The sequence below is a fragment of the Lissotriton vulgaris genome, chromosome 9 (genome assembly GCF_964263255.1).
Source record: "Lissotriton vulgaris chromosome 9, aLisVul1.2, whole genome shotgun sequence".
In the NCBI taxonomy this organism is placed as follows: domain Eukaryota; kingdom Metazoa; phylum Chordata; class Amphibia; order Caudata; family Salamandridae; genus Lissotriton; species Lissotriton vulgaris.
The window spans coordinates 427,564,987-427,584,329 of NC_141697.1; the positions used below are offsets into that span (position 1 = coordinate 427,564,987).

A 19,343-nucleotide genomic window follows, 5' to 3' on the forward strand; every position below is an offset into this window, starting at 1 on the left:
TCATGAGAAGCGTTAAAACTGGTGCCACTTACAGTGTTCCTACCATGCTGCACCGGGGGACAGAAACAGCTCGATGCTAATGGCTGGCTGTTCCTATTATGGCATGCAATTGGTGCACTCTGTATGTATGGTCAGGCAAAAACAGTGAACAGTTTACCACCAATCTCCTGGATTGAAGCAAGGGAGCTCTTGCTTGATAGTTTGTAATCTCAGGTGTGCCCAAATCAAAAATACCATACCTTTATAGGGAACATAATCGCTGGCTGCTAGCAACACCTGGGAAGAGGCATAACCTGAGGCAAGCACCTGGTCTTTCCTATGAAGGCATCTAATTAGTACAAATGATGGGCAGCTATAGTCTTCTCGTATCATGCTATTGGGCACATCGTGTCCAATGGCAATTGTTCTTGTAATTAGCAAACATGTAATCCTGGTTGTGCTTGGAAATGTGTTTTTTATGCAGAGGACACATCGAAAACAGTGTCCAGCTGGTGCTGGGAAATGTAGTTTTGATGCTAATGACATTACCCGTAAACACAAGTAAGTGAATTCATTTATACTACATGTGTGACATTGAAAATATGCCAGTGCCCCCATTATTAATCAAAAACTAAACGAAACCAAAGTAAGTGCTTTGAAAATCTGCGTTAAGCTATCCAATCCTACAGCATGTAAAGTCCAAAGACATGTTAGAAAGTGTAGTCTCTTATATGCGTTAGCATTTTGTAAAATAAGCTAGTGTGATGGTGAAGGTGAAACACCATTATTACTGATATACCTGGTAAAACTAGAATTCAGAGAGTAAGATGTTCGAAAATTATGAAACGTGAAAATGTACTCTTCTGGGTCAAGAATGTTGTGTGCCAGGTCAGTGCCAGACCGATACAGAAACTTTTTGTACGTCATTCAGTTGGTATGTGTCTTATTTATCAAACAGGCAGACATGATGGTGTCATACCATTGATATTCCTGGTAGAACCAAGTTCAAAGTGTAAGATATTCATTCTGTCATGTGACACACCATGACACATGAATTTAGGAAATGTACTCTTCATTGTCTGTATCACGTATATGTCACAAACCCATCAAAACTTTTGGCGCATCATTCAATCTAGGGGTACATTTCTCCTTGCTGTAGGAAGTACAAACAGACTGACCCTCATGATTACTGTGTGTATAAAGTGAAGTGTTATAGTGCCCATGGGCAGTCTGATAATATAATCTGGCTGTCAGGTTTTGCTTCACGGAATCCAGATGCGGGGAGATATGGTCCACCTCCTGATATCACCAACACCCCAGTAGAATATACGGGGTGTTAGAGGGATCAGGCGAGGGAAAGGTAAGGGAAGGAGCAGCAGGGAATTAGGACCTAAAACAAGAAAAATACATTTATATAAACAGTGCATACAGTCTGCTACACTCCAAGGTTGTCGCTAATTACTGATGCATGTATATATACCTTATGCAACATACGGGGTGTCTCAGGATGAACAGGCTATTTCCAGATTATACCGTAATCCAAGTGTTGCATCTACAATACAGAACCCACACAGATTAACACTCTGAATTGCAGATGCGGACAACTAAACATCTTATCATACTCTCACACATACCCAGATCTGAAATAGCCAATCCTAGCATTAGCTATGCTTCAAGGGGGTTCTGTTGGGTAAATGTCAATGAGGTTCCTTCCTTCCCTAGTCAGGCAAAAGATGTTCACGGAAACGTGTGGCTCCTTGTTACCACCATGCTCCGCTACTATTAATTCACAGAATGAGGATCTACACGGTAACGCCTGGTGACTTAATACCACTACGCTCCGCGCTGCACCAATCCTCAAAATGCTCGGTAACCTTCACTAGCATTCAACACAGGCAGACTCCTCACTAACAGAAGTGGGCAGGTACGGGTAAACATCCAGCCATACCCAGCAATGAAATGCAAAGGCAATGTCTACGCGGCAGCCGCCGCGGTACTCACGGATCCGCTAGAAGGAATTCTCCAAGGTAGGCAGGGAACGTTCCCAACCCCAGCCGCCGGTACGTCCTCGCTCATTCGAGCTCAACCGGGGCGAAACAGCAATACAGAATTACGCACATCAACGTCTGTCTCATGACGTCTGATGTACTTCCTCTGCCCCAATGCATGACGGGATTTGTAGTTCGTAAGCAAAGTAGGCGCCATCACGGGACAATCCTGACACTGGCAGGTTCTAAAATGGTGCTGGTTGATGACACAGTTGTCAATCAGAACAACGCCACACTGTAGGTCAGCACCAAATGATTAGGGGATGGAAGACCATGGACTGTCATCATTCAAACCATCCTTATCACTATGTAGCCTATATGACCATTTCTGTTCCTGTACAAAGACTTGGATCATGGAACATAAGACCATGATCAGATGCAAGAAATATGCTACTAGACTGACTACTTATTTTATTGAGAAGGGACATCGTGCAGATGATTTACGTTAGACAGTCCTTGACACCGTAACATTCCACCATTTGTCACTAGCATTATACTATATTTTTTGGTAAATATATTGTATAATATCTTTATTTATACTTGTGATATAAATATATACATAAATTCACTTACTATTGGTTACAAGTAATGCCATAGGCATCAAAACTACATTTCCCAGCATTACCTGGACACTGTTTTTAACGTAAACTCTGATAGCATTTAGTTCAGATTTTGGTTAATAATGGGACACTGGCATATTTTCGCTATGCTTAGCTATATTGCTATTTCTAGCAATACAGGTTATCTCGATTAGCTAGGAGTTACTTCCCAATTGTCTATGCTGACAGTGGTTGACTATATACCAAGCTTCCTGGGGTATAGCCACATGAGTGTACATATGGATCACAGATACTGTAAAGAATTGTGAAATACCATAAGCCTCTTTTCTTTGGTTCTTGTGCTGATCTTTTCTATTTTGTTTTATCTCTGTCCTCTCACTACTACACAGAATAGTGGGTACCTTGAGCACCACACCAGGGTAGAGTTGAGGCATGAATTATTTTTCAGGTAAACCGCCATTGGATCGCAAATTACATGGAATGTCACAAAGACCACTGGTTTAGTATGAACCCTAGCTATCTAATTTTTTGTATATGAGCACATTATCACGCAGAAGCTTCAATAACAGTTCCTTAAGAAGGCTTCCTCAACTCTGTTGAGAGTTATAGGCTGAAGCATGTCGACCTACTACTAACCTCCTATGTTTTGACCCAGAAGCAGGTTAAATCCCATCCTGCGGTGTCTTCGTTTTTAATCTTGGCCCAGGGATGCACCAATAAAGATATTTTTGTACCCTGGAAGCTAGTTTTAACTTTTTTTGTTGCTCTGCTGACCTCATCACGCCTAACTCATCTAGGGTATGTATTATACCTCTTCTCAAAATATCCGTGAGCTTCTACCTCTCAGAGAGGGGGTTGTAGCTTCAATTGGGACCAGGCCTCACAGTGTGAGGAGGCGTCCCCATGATGAATTATGCCATCTTTGGTGATTCAGGCAGCACTCCTTGAAAAGTGACACTCCACCATCACCTATGCTTCTTCTGTTCTGTTTGTTGTAATACCCAGGGGTTTCTTGTTGTGGTTCATATAGTCCTATTAGGAGAGTCAACCCCTGCAAGTCTTAAAATATCCTCGGTCCTTTTGTTGTGCTTTGACTCCTTTTGTTTACTTCAGCAAACTGCCTCACTACTGGGTATTGAGTATCATGCCTTTGTATTGTCCTTAATTGTTCCATCACTCTTTTTGACTGGTTGGATAGTGCTCCCATTCACAGGGATAAAAAACATCATACACAAAGTAATTAGAATTACATGTCAATCCTTTAGAAATATGAGAATCTTTGTATTGGTAATGTGAAATGTCTGTACATTCTTATTGTGTTTAAATACTACACAGTTGTTGCATCTAAAGAAACCAGGTTTGCTTGAAACCCCAAGTTGTTTAGTTATGGAATACACCTCATTCTTACTTAGCAAGTCTTTTAGACATTGGTTCTCCCTTAAAGTGATCCTTGGGTACTCACTAATATATTGGGCTAGTGTATAATACCTTGTATGGAAGTGCTAGTATTTTCCTGGTATTTTTGCAAAGTGGATGCTCCCTTACTATACAGAGCTATGAATATTATGACTCGCCCTTCACCTGTTGACAGTATTTTTGTCTTCTTGACTCATGATAAATAGATCTTTGTTCCTGGTTCGCTGTGTCCACTGCTGACTTAATAATTTTCCTACTATATCCCTGCTTCAGGATTCTAGATATTACTACATGTTTTTCCTTCTCAAATTCTTGCTCCGAGCTGCAGTTCCTTTTTGCCTTTAAAAGCTCTCTATAGGGATACAGTAGATCAGGATGTGAGGACAGGCACTACTTTAATTTAATAAGCTATCACCTGTGGTCAATTTACGGTATAGTAATGTCTCTAATTGTTGACCACTTACATACACTTACAGATCCAGATACTGGATTCTCTCCTTGCTAGTTGTACCTTCAAATTTTTGGTCACATTCATTTTCAATAAGAAATGGTACAGGAATCAACAAGAATGGTCGACGCGAATTGAGAGAGAAAGAATGTCCGTGGTGCAGTGTGGACAGAGCACCAAGCCAGCAGACTCACCCTGCGTATGCGAAAGCCCGGTCCTGAGAGCGCAGCTTTCACTGTTAGCCTCCTTGATCGGCTTCACAGTGATACGATTACTGAGCGGTAACCGCCCATCTCCAGGTGCTCAGCTCTCTCGGCAGCGGCAGAAGCAAGTGAGAAGCACGGAAGACGCCGCTCTCGCCGGCAGTATGGCTCCGAAGAACTCAGCCGCAAATGCAGCCACAGCGGCAAAAACTCGAGCGGCTAAACAAGCTCTCCGCGACATAGAAACAATGAATAGACGTGGAGCGGCTGCTCGCTGTGACACGGAAAGCAGCCCTGCGAGGGGGCCAGCGGAGAGAACACCGGCCCAGAAAACCACGGCAAAATCCACTCCTGCCCCGTCTCCTGCCCCATCTGTGATTTCTATGATGCAACGCGCCGCAAGCCACAAAGCCTCAAATATGCATGCACAGCAAGACTCGACAATTACGCCCTCTGAATCTCTGAAAACGGGCCCCTCTGTTGAAACTCCTGCGGTGGTAGAGGAATGCACACTGAGTGGAATACCTGATGTTTGTTCGGTGTCTGTCTCCGCGGCAGAGTGTGTGGGGACATCTGGAGGCCCGGCCCCCATAGAACAATTGGAGAGACAAGAGACCTTCGTGATAGCAGCTCCTGGGGCTCTAAACCTTACGGCAACTCCAACGGACCTTCTGGAGCCACAAGCTGAGAAAGGTATGTCCTCCGGGGGTAATGGCAGCGCAGTGTCTTCTATCTTAACAACAAGCACAGCAACAACAAGTACATCAGGAATGCCTGTAATACATACTCCCCCAGCTGTTGTTGCTCCTACTGGTGATGTTAGTGATAAAAACGCTCAGCTGAATACGGAAATACCCATAACTATACCCATATCCCCCCTACTAACACAAAACACCACTAGGGGGCATGGTGCGTGTCTAAATACATCTGAACAGCCTGGCATTAAACTCAATCAAGCAACCACCGAAGTGAATGTAACTGTAAGATTAAACGAAAAGGGTAGCACATCTGACAATGCGACAGAAACTATAGCGATCGATCTGGCCGAGACAACAGAGACAGATAAAGATCTCACAGACTTTTACTCATTTTCAGAGGATATCAGCTGGTCGGGGGATACAGAGGGGGAGATCGATGAAGCAGAAGAAGATGCTGAATCAATCATAAGTACAGAAAGTGATTCAGATCCCCGTAAGGGGTCGCGGGACAGGCTGAGGACCGTATTAAAAAAGAAAAAGGGAGGGCACCATGGGGCAAATGGCTTGGTATGGGATTATACCCCAACAAACCTGGGTTCGAACCAAAGCCATACTCTTGTAACACCTCAACCGCCACCCCTAATTCTGGCATTCACAGCGGATCAACCTGATCAGTCAGGGGCTACAATAACCCAAGTCATGGATACAGTACTGCATGCCATTGCATCTCACAGTGAAGAAACATCCAAGGATGGTCGAAAGGCACGGGCTGCATTACAAAAAGTTCAAGGTGTTGTACGCAAACTTTCTAAAACCGTAGGGGCTTTCACTGAACGAATAAATGATATGGAAGACCGAATAGTATTGAATGAGATGGAGGCAGCAACGACTAACGAGCGAGTAGAAGCTCATGAAGCTGAACTCCAGGACGTAAGATGGAAACTCGACGATTGCGAAAACCGGCTGCGCCAAAATAATCTACGCGTCCTTGGTATACCCGAAAAATCTGAAGGTGAGGACTGCCGATTGTTTATCATACAGCTTCTGCGCGACACCCTCACTGAACTCTCTAGCTGGGATTGGAACTACGAGATACAGCGAGCTCACAGGGTGCCACTAACTTTAAAAACCACAGCAACAACAGGGAAATATCCACGAGCGGTCCTAGTCTATTTCGGGAATTTCATGCTTGGACAGGCCATCTCAGATAAAGTTACACCAGACAAGCATCGCAGTAGAGATTCTATCTCATACTTTGTGGGCCCGGATTTCTGCCACTTTACAGTAGAAAGGAGATGGCGTCTCAGACAGCTAATCAAGCCCTTTCAAGAGAAAAAAGCGGTGGTATATTTGAATAATCCAGCCAAATTGAAAGTCATGTATGGTGGACAAACAAAATACTTTACCTCAGAGATCAAGGCAAAAGAATACCTTGAGAGTATAAAATAAATGTAATTGCAATCTTCAGATTCTAGACTCTTCAAGGATTCTGCATAAGTCAGATAATGTTTGTAGCACCACAGGGATAGGGGAGCCTTGAATGCACTCAAATCACAGGGTCGAGTAGTGCTGTATTCAATGCACAAGATAAGATATAAGTTAACATTGATAATTTCATCAATAGATAAGTTTGTTTTGTGAAATTAGTAAAATAATAGCTTTTGCTATTACTCTCTCGTTTTACTCCCCCTCCTCCTCTTATTTTTCTTATTTCTTTCCCTTTTCTTTCCAATATTCATTTTTCTTCTCCCTTCCTTCTACTTCTTCCTCATTTCTTAATGATGCATGTTTTTCTGGTATTGGTCAGGCAGGGCTAATCCATCACTACAGACTCTCATGGAGTCTAGCTGCCTTTTTGGGGGTTGTAAGGGGGGAGGGTTCTGTTGGGGTGTTGGGTGGAGGCTGGGGTGGGGAAACGCAATATAAAATGTGCAGGTCAAAGGATACTACTAGTTCAGTAAATAGCATAATTATCGTGGTTCAACGCATGAATTCAAATAACACTATATATCGTCTAATTTTTGGAAAGATACTATGGGGAAGCTAAATCTAGGATGTTGGAACATAGCAGGACTTAACGATAGGGGGAAGAGGGCACAACTGTATCAAATAATATATCAAAGTTCATGGGACATCATATGTTTACAGGAGACCCACATTCCAATAGGCGAAATAGACCAGCTAAAAATCCCTGGGTTTAACATTTTGGTCTCAACCACACAGACCTCTAAGATCAGGGGAGTGACCATCTTAGCGAGGGCGAATTTGGGTAGACCAACGCGCAAAAAGGCAGACCCTCACAGCAGATGGACCATTATTCAACTTGATATAGGTATCACCATCTGCTCGATTTACAGGCAAAACCTTGACGAACCCACTTTGTTTAATGAGTTAGAACTTGAGTTGGCATCATGGGCAGGTACGCTTATAATATGTGGGGACTTCAACATAACGATGGGCCATCCACAGAATAGACAATCCCAGCACGCATATACAGGGCGCAAACCCAAAGTATTTAGGGCAATACAGCAATTGATGGCCAGCCACAATCTAAGAGACATCTGGACTCTGAAGAATAAAAGTGACCCTGGATATACGTATTTTTCATATCCTCATAATAAATACGTACGTATCGATTACATATTGTCGACTGCTGATATTGCCCTAAATGCCATCATAACCAAAGCCCCTAAGACGATATCAGACTACAATGCACTTTCTTTAGTATTTGAAGTTGCCAGGTATAAGAAAGTATATTCCCAATGGTCATTCGATCGTAAACTTCTTGCCAACCAGGACTATATAACACACATAAGGCAATGGACTAAAGAATTTTTTGATTTTAATCAATATAGTGCATCGAGGGTGATCGTATGGGATAGTTACAAAGCAGCTTTAAGGGGGGAAACTGTCACTTTTGTAGCTACTCGTAAAAAAGAATGTGATAGGCTAGCTGCACAGCTAGCAAATGAATTAATAAACTTAGAACACCTACACGCCACCCAGGTCCATCTTGTGGGACACGCGGAAGACACTCTCAGCAAGATTCTAGTTCTAAAAGCCGAGATTAATAGCGAACTCTCACAAAGAGCTGCAGAAATTCTCCAAGTAAATCGGAATAAAACATATGAAACTGGAGAAAATGTGGGGAAACATCTGGCTCTTAGAACTCGCCAGAAGCAATCACATAATTCCATCCAAACTATTGAATATGGGGGACAGAAACACACCACCCAGGAAGGTATAGCAGCATCATTTCAAGATTACTATCAGAAGCTATACCAAAATGAAGACCGACAGTTAACACCTGATAATAAAGAGTTTCTGAATAACTGGCTTATAGAGACAAATCTAGGTAAAACCATAGATGAATCTACAAGAGAAGACCTCGAAAATGAAGTATCTAGAACGGAGGTAGAACTAGCTTTAACAGAACTAGCTACAGGAAAAGCAGCAGGGCCAGACAGAATTCCATTAGATCTTTATAAAATTCTCGGTAATCTAATCATCCCATTTCTTCATGATCTTTTTCTCGGGATACAATGGCATGGTAAACTCCCTGAATCCTGGAAACATACCAACATAGCTATTTTCCCAAAAAAAGATAAACCACCGGAACAAACCTCTTCATACCGTCCAATATCACTTATCAACTCAGACTCAAAGATTTACGCCAAGATTTTTGCCAATCGCCTCAGTCGGATTGTCGAACATCTGGTCTCCCCCTGGCAGCACGGCTTCATACCTGGCAAGAGTACGACAGACCATACCCGTAGAGTCATTTCCCTCTTTGACATCATGGGAGTAGAAGGAGGCCAGATGTCGATGATCCTATTGGACGCGGAGAAGGACTTTGACCGGGTCTCATGGCAGTTCCTTTGGGAGATATTAGCAGTAAACAATCTTGGCCAGGCCTTTATAAAATCTATTAAGGCCCTCTATGTTGACCCTAAGGCAAAAATTATGGTAGGCGGTTGCGAAACTGAGTTCATCAACATCCAGAGAGGCACGCGGCAATGATGCCCGTGCTCCCCACTACTCTTCGTCCTCTATATCAATCCACTAATCCTTAAACTTATAACTTCACCTACAATTGAACCAATCAAAGTAGGCCTACATAGCACTAAAGTACTCGCCTACGCCGATGACGTGGCGGTATTAACACCAAACCCCACAGAGGCAATTGTCGAGATTGAGGAAATCACACGATCCTTTGGTTCATATTCAGGATACTCCCTGAATAGGGATAAAACGACGGTCCTTTGTACCGAGAACATGTCTTTTGTCAGCCAATACAGAGTTAATAATGCAAAATATCTGGGGGTGAATATCTCGCCAAAAATCAGCGAAATCAATCAACTAAACTATGACCCGCTTATTAAAAAAATCAAAAAAGAGTTTCTTAGAGTTAATAATCTCCACCTCTCTATAATAGGTAGAGGAAATTACATTAAAATGAGCGTATTTCCAAAGATATTATATCTATTACGGGCAATTCCCCTTTTAGCTAACAGCGACACAATCAAAACGTTAGACTCAGCGATTTCTAGATTTGTCTGGAATTATGGCAAAATCAGGAGAGCGCTCCCTAAGCTAACACTACCATATTCTAGAGGCGGCTTAGCAATCCCAAACTTAACATATTATCTATGGGCAACCCTCCTACAACAAATGACCATCCTGTTTACGGCTCGAGTTTCTATAGATACCAGTCGGGATCAGGCTATGCCGTCAATTTATGAATTAATTTTAGGAAGCAAGGCCAGGGGCCTGTTATTAAAACAAGTTGAACCATCCTACTTTAAAAAGATTAAATTTAAGATCCTTTTAGATGCTTTAAAAATTTGGAAAAGAACTACCAAAACACTGACAATACCAAGGTATACCAAATATACACCCTTATGGCAGAGCTCAATAATTCCACTCTACCTTAACGATAATACATCTGGGCGGTGGGAGAGATTAGGCCTAGTAACAGTTGGAAATTTCCTAGGTAGAGAACGTAAACCTACTTTCCAAGAGCTCTGTGTTAAATATCAAATCCCCCGCACGGATTACTTGAGATTTATACAAATCTCTACCTCCCTTAGACAGTCGGCATCAACTATAGACTTAAAAACCATACCACTACTAGATCTCATAGGCAAACAGACAACTAGGATAGGTAATATCTACAAATTATTTATAAAGAATCATCCTGATGATCTCGAACATATCGAAACAAGCTGGGTTAACAAGTTGAATAATGTAAACATCGATATAGATATGTCTTTATACTTATCTAAAGTATTGCTGGCCTCTAACCTAAAAGCTCAAACCTATAAAACAATATATGATTTATACTTTACCCCCTCTAAATTATTCACCTGGGGTAAAAGGGCACATGATCAATGCCCAAGATGTTCGTTAGGACCAGCTAATCTTATTCACATGTGTGCGGAATGCCCAAAACTAGATGAGATTAAAAAAGGCATTGTTAAGTATTGGGTCGAAATCTTCGGGCACGAAGTAAGAGCATCAACAACTCGTTTTATCCTAGGTCGCGACGACTCCCTAGGGCTCAGCAATAAAGAAGCCATGGCTATTTTCGTAGGCACGGCTGTTTATAGAATTATTCTGGCAGCACGGTGGAAAGACCCAGACGCCCCCACTTTTCAGGGGTGGTTGAGCAGATTGTTAGGCATATACAAGCAAGAGGCAGCAATCTATAGAACCAGAGGCAAAAAATCGAGATCATTAGGTGAGCAGATATGGGCCCCAATTGCCACCTGGTTTGAGAGTCACAGAAATTCTTAACTCTCTTAACAAGAAAACACTGTATAAAAGCATTCTCGGTAGGCATTCCTTCCCTAAAATCCTCTAGATTTCTGCTTTTTCCTTTTCTCAAATATTTGGAATATACTGGAGAATCTATATGAAATGATAGTGAAATGAACCATGTATTTTAGCATTACCTATCCAGTTTAATATGTTTGTTTAGAACAAATAATGTATTATAAGTCCTTATTTCTGTTTCTTTAATCATTTTTGTCTGCCATTTGATTATATTTTGGTAAAACTTTTGCATACTTTATGTTTTATGTATGAAACGTCACTTCGCTTCTTCTGTCTATGTACCCTTTGAACTTGCTCAAATAAAAATAAATAAAAAAATAAAAAAAGAAATGGTACAAATTCCTTTACTGATTTCTCTGATCCCTTCCAGATGATAAAAATGTCATCTATATATCTTACACCAATCACGACATATGTCAGAATTTTCTGGGATGTTACTAGCAACCAGCTTGTCTCACCAGCCCCATGAGGACCTGCTTTGCTACAGCTATGCGAGGCCCTCTGGTAGCGGTGTGTTCTCAGGCGTGTTTAGTCATACTATTCACTCCAACTCTTCCATATACTCTGACCAGTAGGAAAGGGATACACTCATGTGTGCTGTTATTCAATGTTTATTGTTACCAAATCAAGAATGTGTACCCTACACCTTTTGGCTACAACAAGCCTAGTTTACAGGTAATTATGTGAAAATGCAAGAGTCCCATTTATAGTGCACAGTATAAACATAAATGCCAGACCAATTTCCAAACAACATATAATGTACGAGTTACCTGGGGCGCAATATTGAAATGTGTTCATACTTTTTTTTATAAATCATGATCATAGCCTGATAATGCATTTGTAAATGTTTTATATAAATTAATTGATCATCAGAATCTCATGTGCAGACATCAATACACATAGTTTCATACAAGTAGCTGTTTTAACTAAAAATGCATTCCCTTGTGGTCATACCCAAAGCCGAACTGGGGCAAAGCTCAAATTGATAACACTAAACAAGCACAATGTCAATCCTATTTCCTGATGGTCAGATAAGGTCATATACTATACAAAATCTTGTAATCAAATATCATTGCATATAGTTTCATATCACTGGCAATTTCGAGTACAGAATTATACCCAAGTGGGCATACCCAAAATCAAACTCAGGTGACGCTTGCATTGATCACATTCGGCGACATGTCCGCTTCTAAATTGTCAGGTATGATGCAATAACATATGATTGGGGCTAGGCACCCAAGAACAATCATCGGGATTGACATTAAAGTTGATTCAGCCCCCATGGGCAGACAACAAGGGCTAAATGTTCTTTCGGAGAATCCAGCTAACACTCAATCAGGCCCAAGTGAGCTTTTGATAGGGAATCCCCCAGCCTGAAGCCAAATACCCTACTTCTAGGCAACCCTTAAGAGGAATTTCAGTCTCAAGTGTTAACCTCTTGAACTCATCTATGAAAATGATTCTCAATCATAGCGCACATAAAGGTCTGAAAGAAAGATCTTGATGCTAAAAAAGCGAGATTGACTAGTAGCTAGAAATTAACCTAGATATACCACTAATTGTTGATCATAGTTAAGGGTCAGCAGAACTTGCAGAGTTTCACTCCGTAGTTTTACACAGAGTAACATGAAAACTCTAGTCCATGGAGTTCCAGGAGCAGTCGGAAATCAGCACGCCGCAGTGCTCACACTGATTTTTAGTGCCAGGAGATTGTTCTGCGCTGTAAAATCAGTGCAAACCGCACCATGTAGCACACCAGAGTCCACTGCTTCTTTGCTGATGCTAAAGTCAATTTTCTTCTCGTGCGTCTGCTTTTTCATCGCAAACCGTCACAATCGTTTGCATTAAAATTTCTTGCAGGGAACCCTCCTAGTTCCCAAAAATGGCGCTATGGGCTGACAACTTACCGTTGGCGAGCTGTGCATGAGAAAGAACTCACCCATGTGGCGTTTGACTGAGTTTGCTCAAAACTCCATGTTAGTGTAACGCAGAGTGGCCAAAACTCTGCAAACTCTGCCAGCAGGGAAAAATCTATCGTCAACCCCTAGTCATAATTAAGACTCTTCTGTGTCAATGTGTTTAATTCAATAATGTACCTAGACCCTAGTCTACACAATGTAAGTACTCAGTTTCTGCCTCCTATGTTAGATATCACCTAAACAATAGCAACAAAGTGTGACAAAAAACTCCTGCTATGTGTACTTCATTGAAATGTCCGGCAACAGGATGCTGTAGGTCATAGTTAGTAATAGCCCGCGTATGTTGAAGAATACAAGTATTAATTGGTGAATCGTCCTGCCAACATATAGCTTTACAGCTTGCACAATGTGTCTGTAGAGTTTATCACCACTCTTCTGTAATAGCATTCATCCTCATGGTATTTTTCAATAAATTGCTGCATCTAAATGTGATGTGATATTCCCCAATGAAATTAGCCCCAGTCTTGTCTGTTTTTTAACCGCATGCGCACTAGCGGAATTCCGCTCGCACGCTGGGTTTTTAAAAAACGCACTTAACGTGACGAGCTGGGCTCGTCATCAGCGTCGAAGGGGCCAAATCTGCCAATGTTTCCTTAGAATTGCCCTGATGTTATTAGCTTTGCCATTATACATGGTAATGAGCCTAACACACTTATCTGCAGTGTTGGTATTTGAAGTAGCCAATGGTGGATGTTACCTGGAAATTTTATCCATAAGTTTTACTGCGTCTTGCAATGTTTTTTGAGAATATCCTCTTTCCTTCAACCATGCCTACATTTTGAATTTTTCTCCCTCATATGTTTGATCAGTACTGAGGTTGTGTTTGGCATCTAAAAGTTCCCCACAGGGGATACTGTGTATAAGAGTGGGTGGGTTACAAGGCAAGTAGCATCAAGTTGCCAAACATATGTTTTCTAAAGAGATTGATATACAGATTGTTGCCAATGACATGGATCTTAAGGTCAAGAAAATACACCTTCTCCTTGCTGATTTTATAAGTTTAATGTAGTTTAAAATTATTGTCATTTGCCTTCCCACAGATATTTTAGCCAGTCTTTGTGAACCTCTGCAAATCACAAAAAGATTCACCTGTATAACAAATCCTAGGCATAACATAGTTACAGAACAAATCTAAGTTGCTGATGACCTGCTCCTCCTACTAGCCAAGGAATACGTTAACATAGAAGGCAACGAAGCAGATCCCCATTACTCTACCTTGGATTTACCCGTAGTTCACTTTATTGAATACAAAACCATGCTAGATAGATAGAAGTCACTCATACAGAGAAAAGGAAGAAATCAACAGCGGACCCCTCCACTGCACCTCACTTATACGGTGCAATCCTCTTCCATACCAGCCATTGTGTGGTATTACTGCAAATGCAGATGGAATCTTGACAGAACAAAGAGTGGAATTGTGCACCCGTAAATAAATTAAATAAGTCTCTAGGTCTATTTGACAATGCTTTATTCAAATCCCATATTCAAAGTCGTAAAATCCAATGAATAAAAGCATCCAGCCAACGTGTTTCGTTCAAGCTGTCTTGAACTTCATCAGGGCTAATATTTATGTATCATTAGGTGTCAATTATAATTTCCATTTGGTCCATTAACTGTTTTCTCTATTATTCACTCTGTGTCACAAGTGTCTGTAGTGCTGCGGGATAATTGTTCCCCTAGTCCTAATACATGAATCAGTATTACAGAATGAAAACGCCGCGTTCAGCCCTTCAGCTTCGAAGGACTGAACGCTGCGTTTTTGTTATGATAAATAAATATTAGCCCTGATGAAGTTCAAGACAGCTTGAACGAAAAGCGTTAGCTGGATGCTTTCATTCATTGGATTTTACCACTTTGAATATGGGATTTGAATAAAGAAGGAATTTGTCATATGGACCTAGAGGCTTATTTAATTTGTCTATGGGTGCACCATTCCATTCTTTGTTCTGTCTGAAGTCACTTATGTTGAGTAACATTCCAATATAATAACGGTAATGCAGTGCCCTTGTCGTCAGAAAATATCTACATGCAATGATGCCTAGGTCATGTTTAATGCTGGTATGTAGTCACTTCCTACATAATATCTTCTATAACCATTAGGACATCACTGCCATCTTTGATATATGAGGAAAGGGCAGTAGCAAATGCTCCAAGAAAAAAATCAATACACTCCGAAGTATCTTCTAACAAGCTGCCTCTGAATTAAACCATAGGTCTCCCCAGGAGATTTTGTAGGTTCTTATGTATTTTGGGTATGAGATATGGGATAGACAGGGTAAGATGTTTACACTTCAAGAATTGCTACTTCTCGCACTCACTGAGACCATGATTTCCCCATTTAGATCCCAATATTTCTTATGGGATGCCAATACCTCACTTGCATATACTGTTGTGTAATAATCCTGGCTATTCATTTGCTTAATGCTTTTACTCAAGTTCATTTCATTAGATACTACTACTACATTACCATCTTTGTCAGATGACTTGATACAAAATCCATCTTTTTTCAGTCTAGAAAATGCATTGTGTTGTTTTATATATTTATAAAAATCCCACCTGAAGTAAAATGGTTGTATGTACTTATTATGTATTATGTTATGTATTACAAATTACAAAAAGATATGCATAGAATCGATTACAATTAATTTAATTATGTTTTTTTAATTAGTTACGTTTATCTTTAAATTGAAAAGTTGATTGAATTATTTTATTATAAAATATTTATTTTTATTTATCATTTTTAACATTAAACAAATGTATACCTATTTTTTACAACTAGCTTAATAAATAAACTAATTACTTTCAGCATTAGATCCTATGAATGTTCTATTTTAAGTCCCTGCCTCTGTTATTTTCTATGGGAAGAGGTTACAGAAGCAGTGGTTGGCCAAGTGTGCTGATGTACCAAATCTGAGCTTGAGTACATTTGCTACTGTTTTGTGTCTTTTTGGTTGTAGTGACATTAAACTCAAAAATTTCGCTCCACACTCTGTATCATTGGGCGAAGACATGCAAATCTACAATTTGTAGTACATTTTAACTCAGATATGGTAAATAGCCAAAAGTAGTAAATGTACAAATTGTTAAAATTGTTTAACTTTTTATTTCAATACCCCAACCTAAGATCAATACCAAGCAAATGAGATTTCTTTCATCCTGCCTTTTTGCTGAGTGACTATTTGGCCATTTGTTAAAATAATCATTAAACAAAATGCCATTCAACTGCTTGAATTTACTAACATGGAATTTATCAAGTGATTAAATCATCAAATTGACATACACGCCTATCATGCTGTTATTTGAGTTTTTTATAGTTCTGATACGTTAAGATTTTAAAGTCTAACATCCTTCGTTTTTATTATACTTTTACAGCAAAAATCAAGTTGGAGCTGTCCTGTACATCAAGGGGAACCTAAAAAGTACTGACCTAAAGTCAATTCTGAACATTCTGGATATTGGCGAAATACTGGACCATGATACACCAAAGCTATTCTCTTATATAAAAGTTTCCTGAAGTTGTAACATGAAACAACATGATATTTGAGCCTATACATCAACATGGCACTGCTTGCAAGTGTACTACAATTGTACCTGTGACTGTACAAGAGACATATTGAACAACGCCTGCCGTTTGGGAAAGCCCTGTAATCCTTTTCATTTTCACCACGGCTCCGCTAGTGCTTAGGTGTGTCTTTGTATGGTTTTTAGTGCTTTAAAAACCAAATGAATGAGTGCAATTGCTAAAACAAAGAGCATTTCATGTAATGCCAAATGGAGTCTTAGTTCTATTTAATAATTTTTTAGAGGCATACATGGAGGGGATTAGGGATTATAGAATGTTTTTCAGCAAATCAGTTACATATAGCTATCATTTCTGGAAATGTGTAGCTGGTTTATTTTCGGTTGGCCTGCAATTACATCACCTACATCAGCATTTTACGTTACAGCAAGTCATAGTGCTTTGAGACAGAGAGATTAAATGTATATGTCTGTAAAGCCCAACACTCTTTCACTGGGTAGCCCTGGGGGGTATCATAGTGTCAGTAGTCTTTATCCTTAATACATGAAAAACAATTCAACTAATATGTTCCAGAGCGCAGAAGACCTCAAAAATGTTTCTCTAGCCTAATAGTAAAGTGAGTGATTTTTGATTGGCGTGAGATTAATTCATTTAAATATACTATTACTGTTGAAAGTGCCTTTACTTTTTCATTGAAGGCCAGTAGAAATACAAAATGGAGGTTTATGTAAATATAGCACTCTTCATGCTCTCTGAGTGAGCAATAGAGCCTTCACCAATCCGGGAAGTAGACCACGATAGTCTTTACTCCATGGCCGTACTGTGTCAGAGAACCAGATGCGATTGTCCGGGTAGTGGCTGAAAATACCTGGCTGCCATGACAGGGACCAATAAAGTACTGAACTACAAAATGGGCATACACTGAAAGGTCAGAACCTAGACTCATGACGCAATGACATGAGTAACTGACAAACAAGAAAGTGTCTTTGTGCATTTGCCAATGGCCCTTCTTGCTCCTTGCCCCAAACTCTACCCATCTTTCTACGGGTGCCCCATTTAGTTACTTACACCTCATTGAGTTGGAAAAAAAAGGATTTGGGTCAGGGTTTATAGTAAAAACTAAGGGATCCAAGTCAGTAGATGTGCATATTATTTTCTTGTGAATTAAAGATGCCCATAAGCTTTAGTGAATTTTTTTAAAACAAAGTAACTAACTCTTTGTTGATTACTATTTTCAACATGTACATAGAGGAGCGTTTAAGCCATTAAAAAAAGCAATGCAGTGTGTTTCGGTTTGTGTGTTTTTGTAACTGCCATGTTTCTTTCTAAGTAGATCTACAGCATATGCAAATGTTTTTAGAGAATGAGACGCAGGGGAGTCTATTTTGCCTTGTAAATTAGATGGCAGGTCAATATTTATTTTTCTTGCTCACATTTTCATACGAGTAAAATACGAATGTGTTTCCGTTGTACGTTGAAAGAATGTAGTTGTCAGCTTTTTTATTTTTCTACAGAAATTGATACATTTTGTATGGCATGTTTATTTAAAATGTTACACTAGGTACACATAACGTCTAGAATTAGTTTTGCACCTCTTTTTTCAGTTACTGATGTTTGACTTTTATTTTTTAGCATTTGCCAGTAGGATGACTCTGCTCATTGTGTTCAGGTGTTGATGAAAGACTGTTCTCTAGCATGGCTGAATGCCGGAGTTTGTTATCATCTGCAACACATTGAGCTATGTTACCATGAAATGTACATCCTTTCTTTTTACAAGTGCACACTGTAATCTTTGACTATGGATTGTAAAAAGTTGTACTGCTAAGGAGAACAAATGCCCTCATGGAGTACTGCCATGTTAGACTTTGCAGACCCCAAGCTAAAATGCTTCCTGATCTATATAAGCTATAGAGAGAAAAAAAGAATCGAAAATTTAACACAGCCACCTGCCAACCCTTTATGGATCTCGAAGTATAATAATAATACTTTGTTTTTATATAGCACTGTATACCACTGTTGTGCCATGTCTAGGTGCTTTAAATAAAGGTATTGCTTGCTATTACTCACATCAATAGACATTACTTTACTGACTTCAGAAGGATCAAACACTGAATTGGCTTTGCAGAGGATTTAACTTGTTCCTAAAGATCATTGCATATTTCAGAAGCAACCGTATAGCTCAAAGAGTTGCCATACTGGCCATGTAGGCAGGCAGTGGGTTAGGGATGTTCCCGGGAAGCACCAGTTGCATTACAGTTGCAATGCATCAACCACCAATAATTACTGAGGGTGCCGCTAAGAAGAGCGGAGAGATTACGCAATTGTGCACTGATTATGACTTATGCTTTAAATAAACTGTACTGTAGCTCTCAACATGCAGCATATTTATAACGAATGTAATGCTTTATGACAGACCTCAAATAAATAACTTCTTGAACATATTCTGCACTCATGTGATGATTACCTAATTAGTAGACAAATCTAAAATTTGCACAATCTCCCACTGCCATTTCTCCAAAAAAGGTGGGAAAACATTGCTTAATGAACAAGAGAGCCCATAGTTACTTGACCAAACCACATTTGCAAACCACCTTGAATGAAATATGAGTCCTTAGTTATTTTCAGGACTTCAAATGGTAACCATTGCTCTTGGCTAA

The 19,343-nt window shown here is 40.1% G+C and overlaps 1 protein-coding gene across 2 annotated transcripts in view; it reads left to right on the forward strand.

The window, feature by feature from the left end:
- The window catches only part of LOC147690222 (tumor necrosis factor alpha-induced protein 2-like), a 203,303-nt gene extending 184,176 nt beyond the window's left edge, over positions 1 to 19,127 (forward strand). For both annotated transcript variants that reach the window (XM_086937849.1, XM_086937848.1), the window contains exon 12: positions 16,539 to 19,127. In XM_086937849.1, coding sequence (XP_086793975.1) covers positions 16,539 to 16,680 — 142 coding nt within the window. In that variant the 3' untranslated portion in view covers positions 16,681 to 19,127. The remainder of the gene's footprint in view (positions 1 to 16,538) is intronic.
- The last annotated feature ends 216 nt before the right edge of the window (positions 19,128 to 19,343 follow it).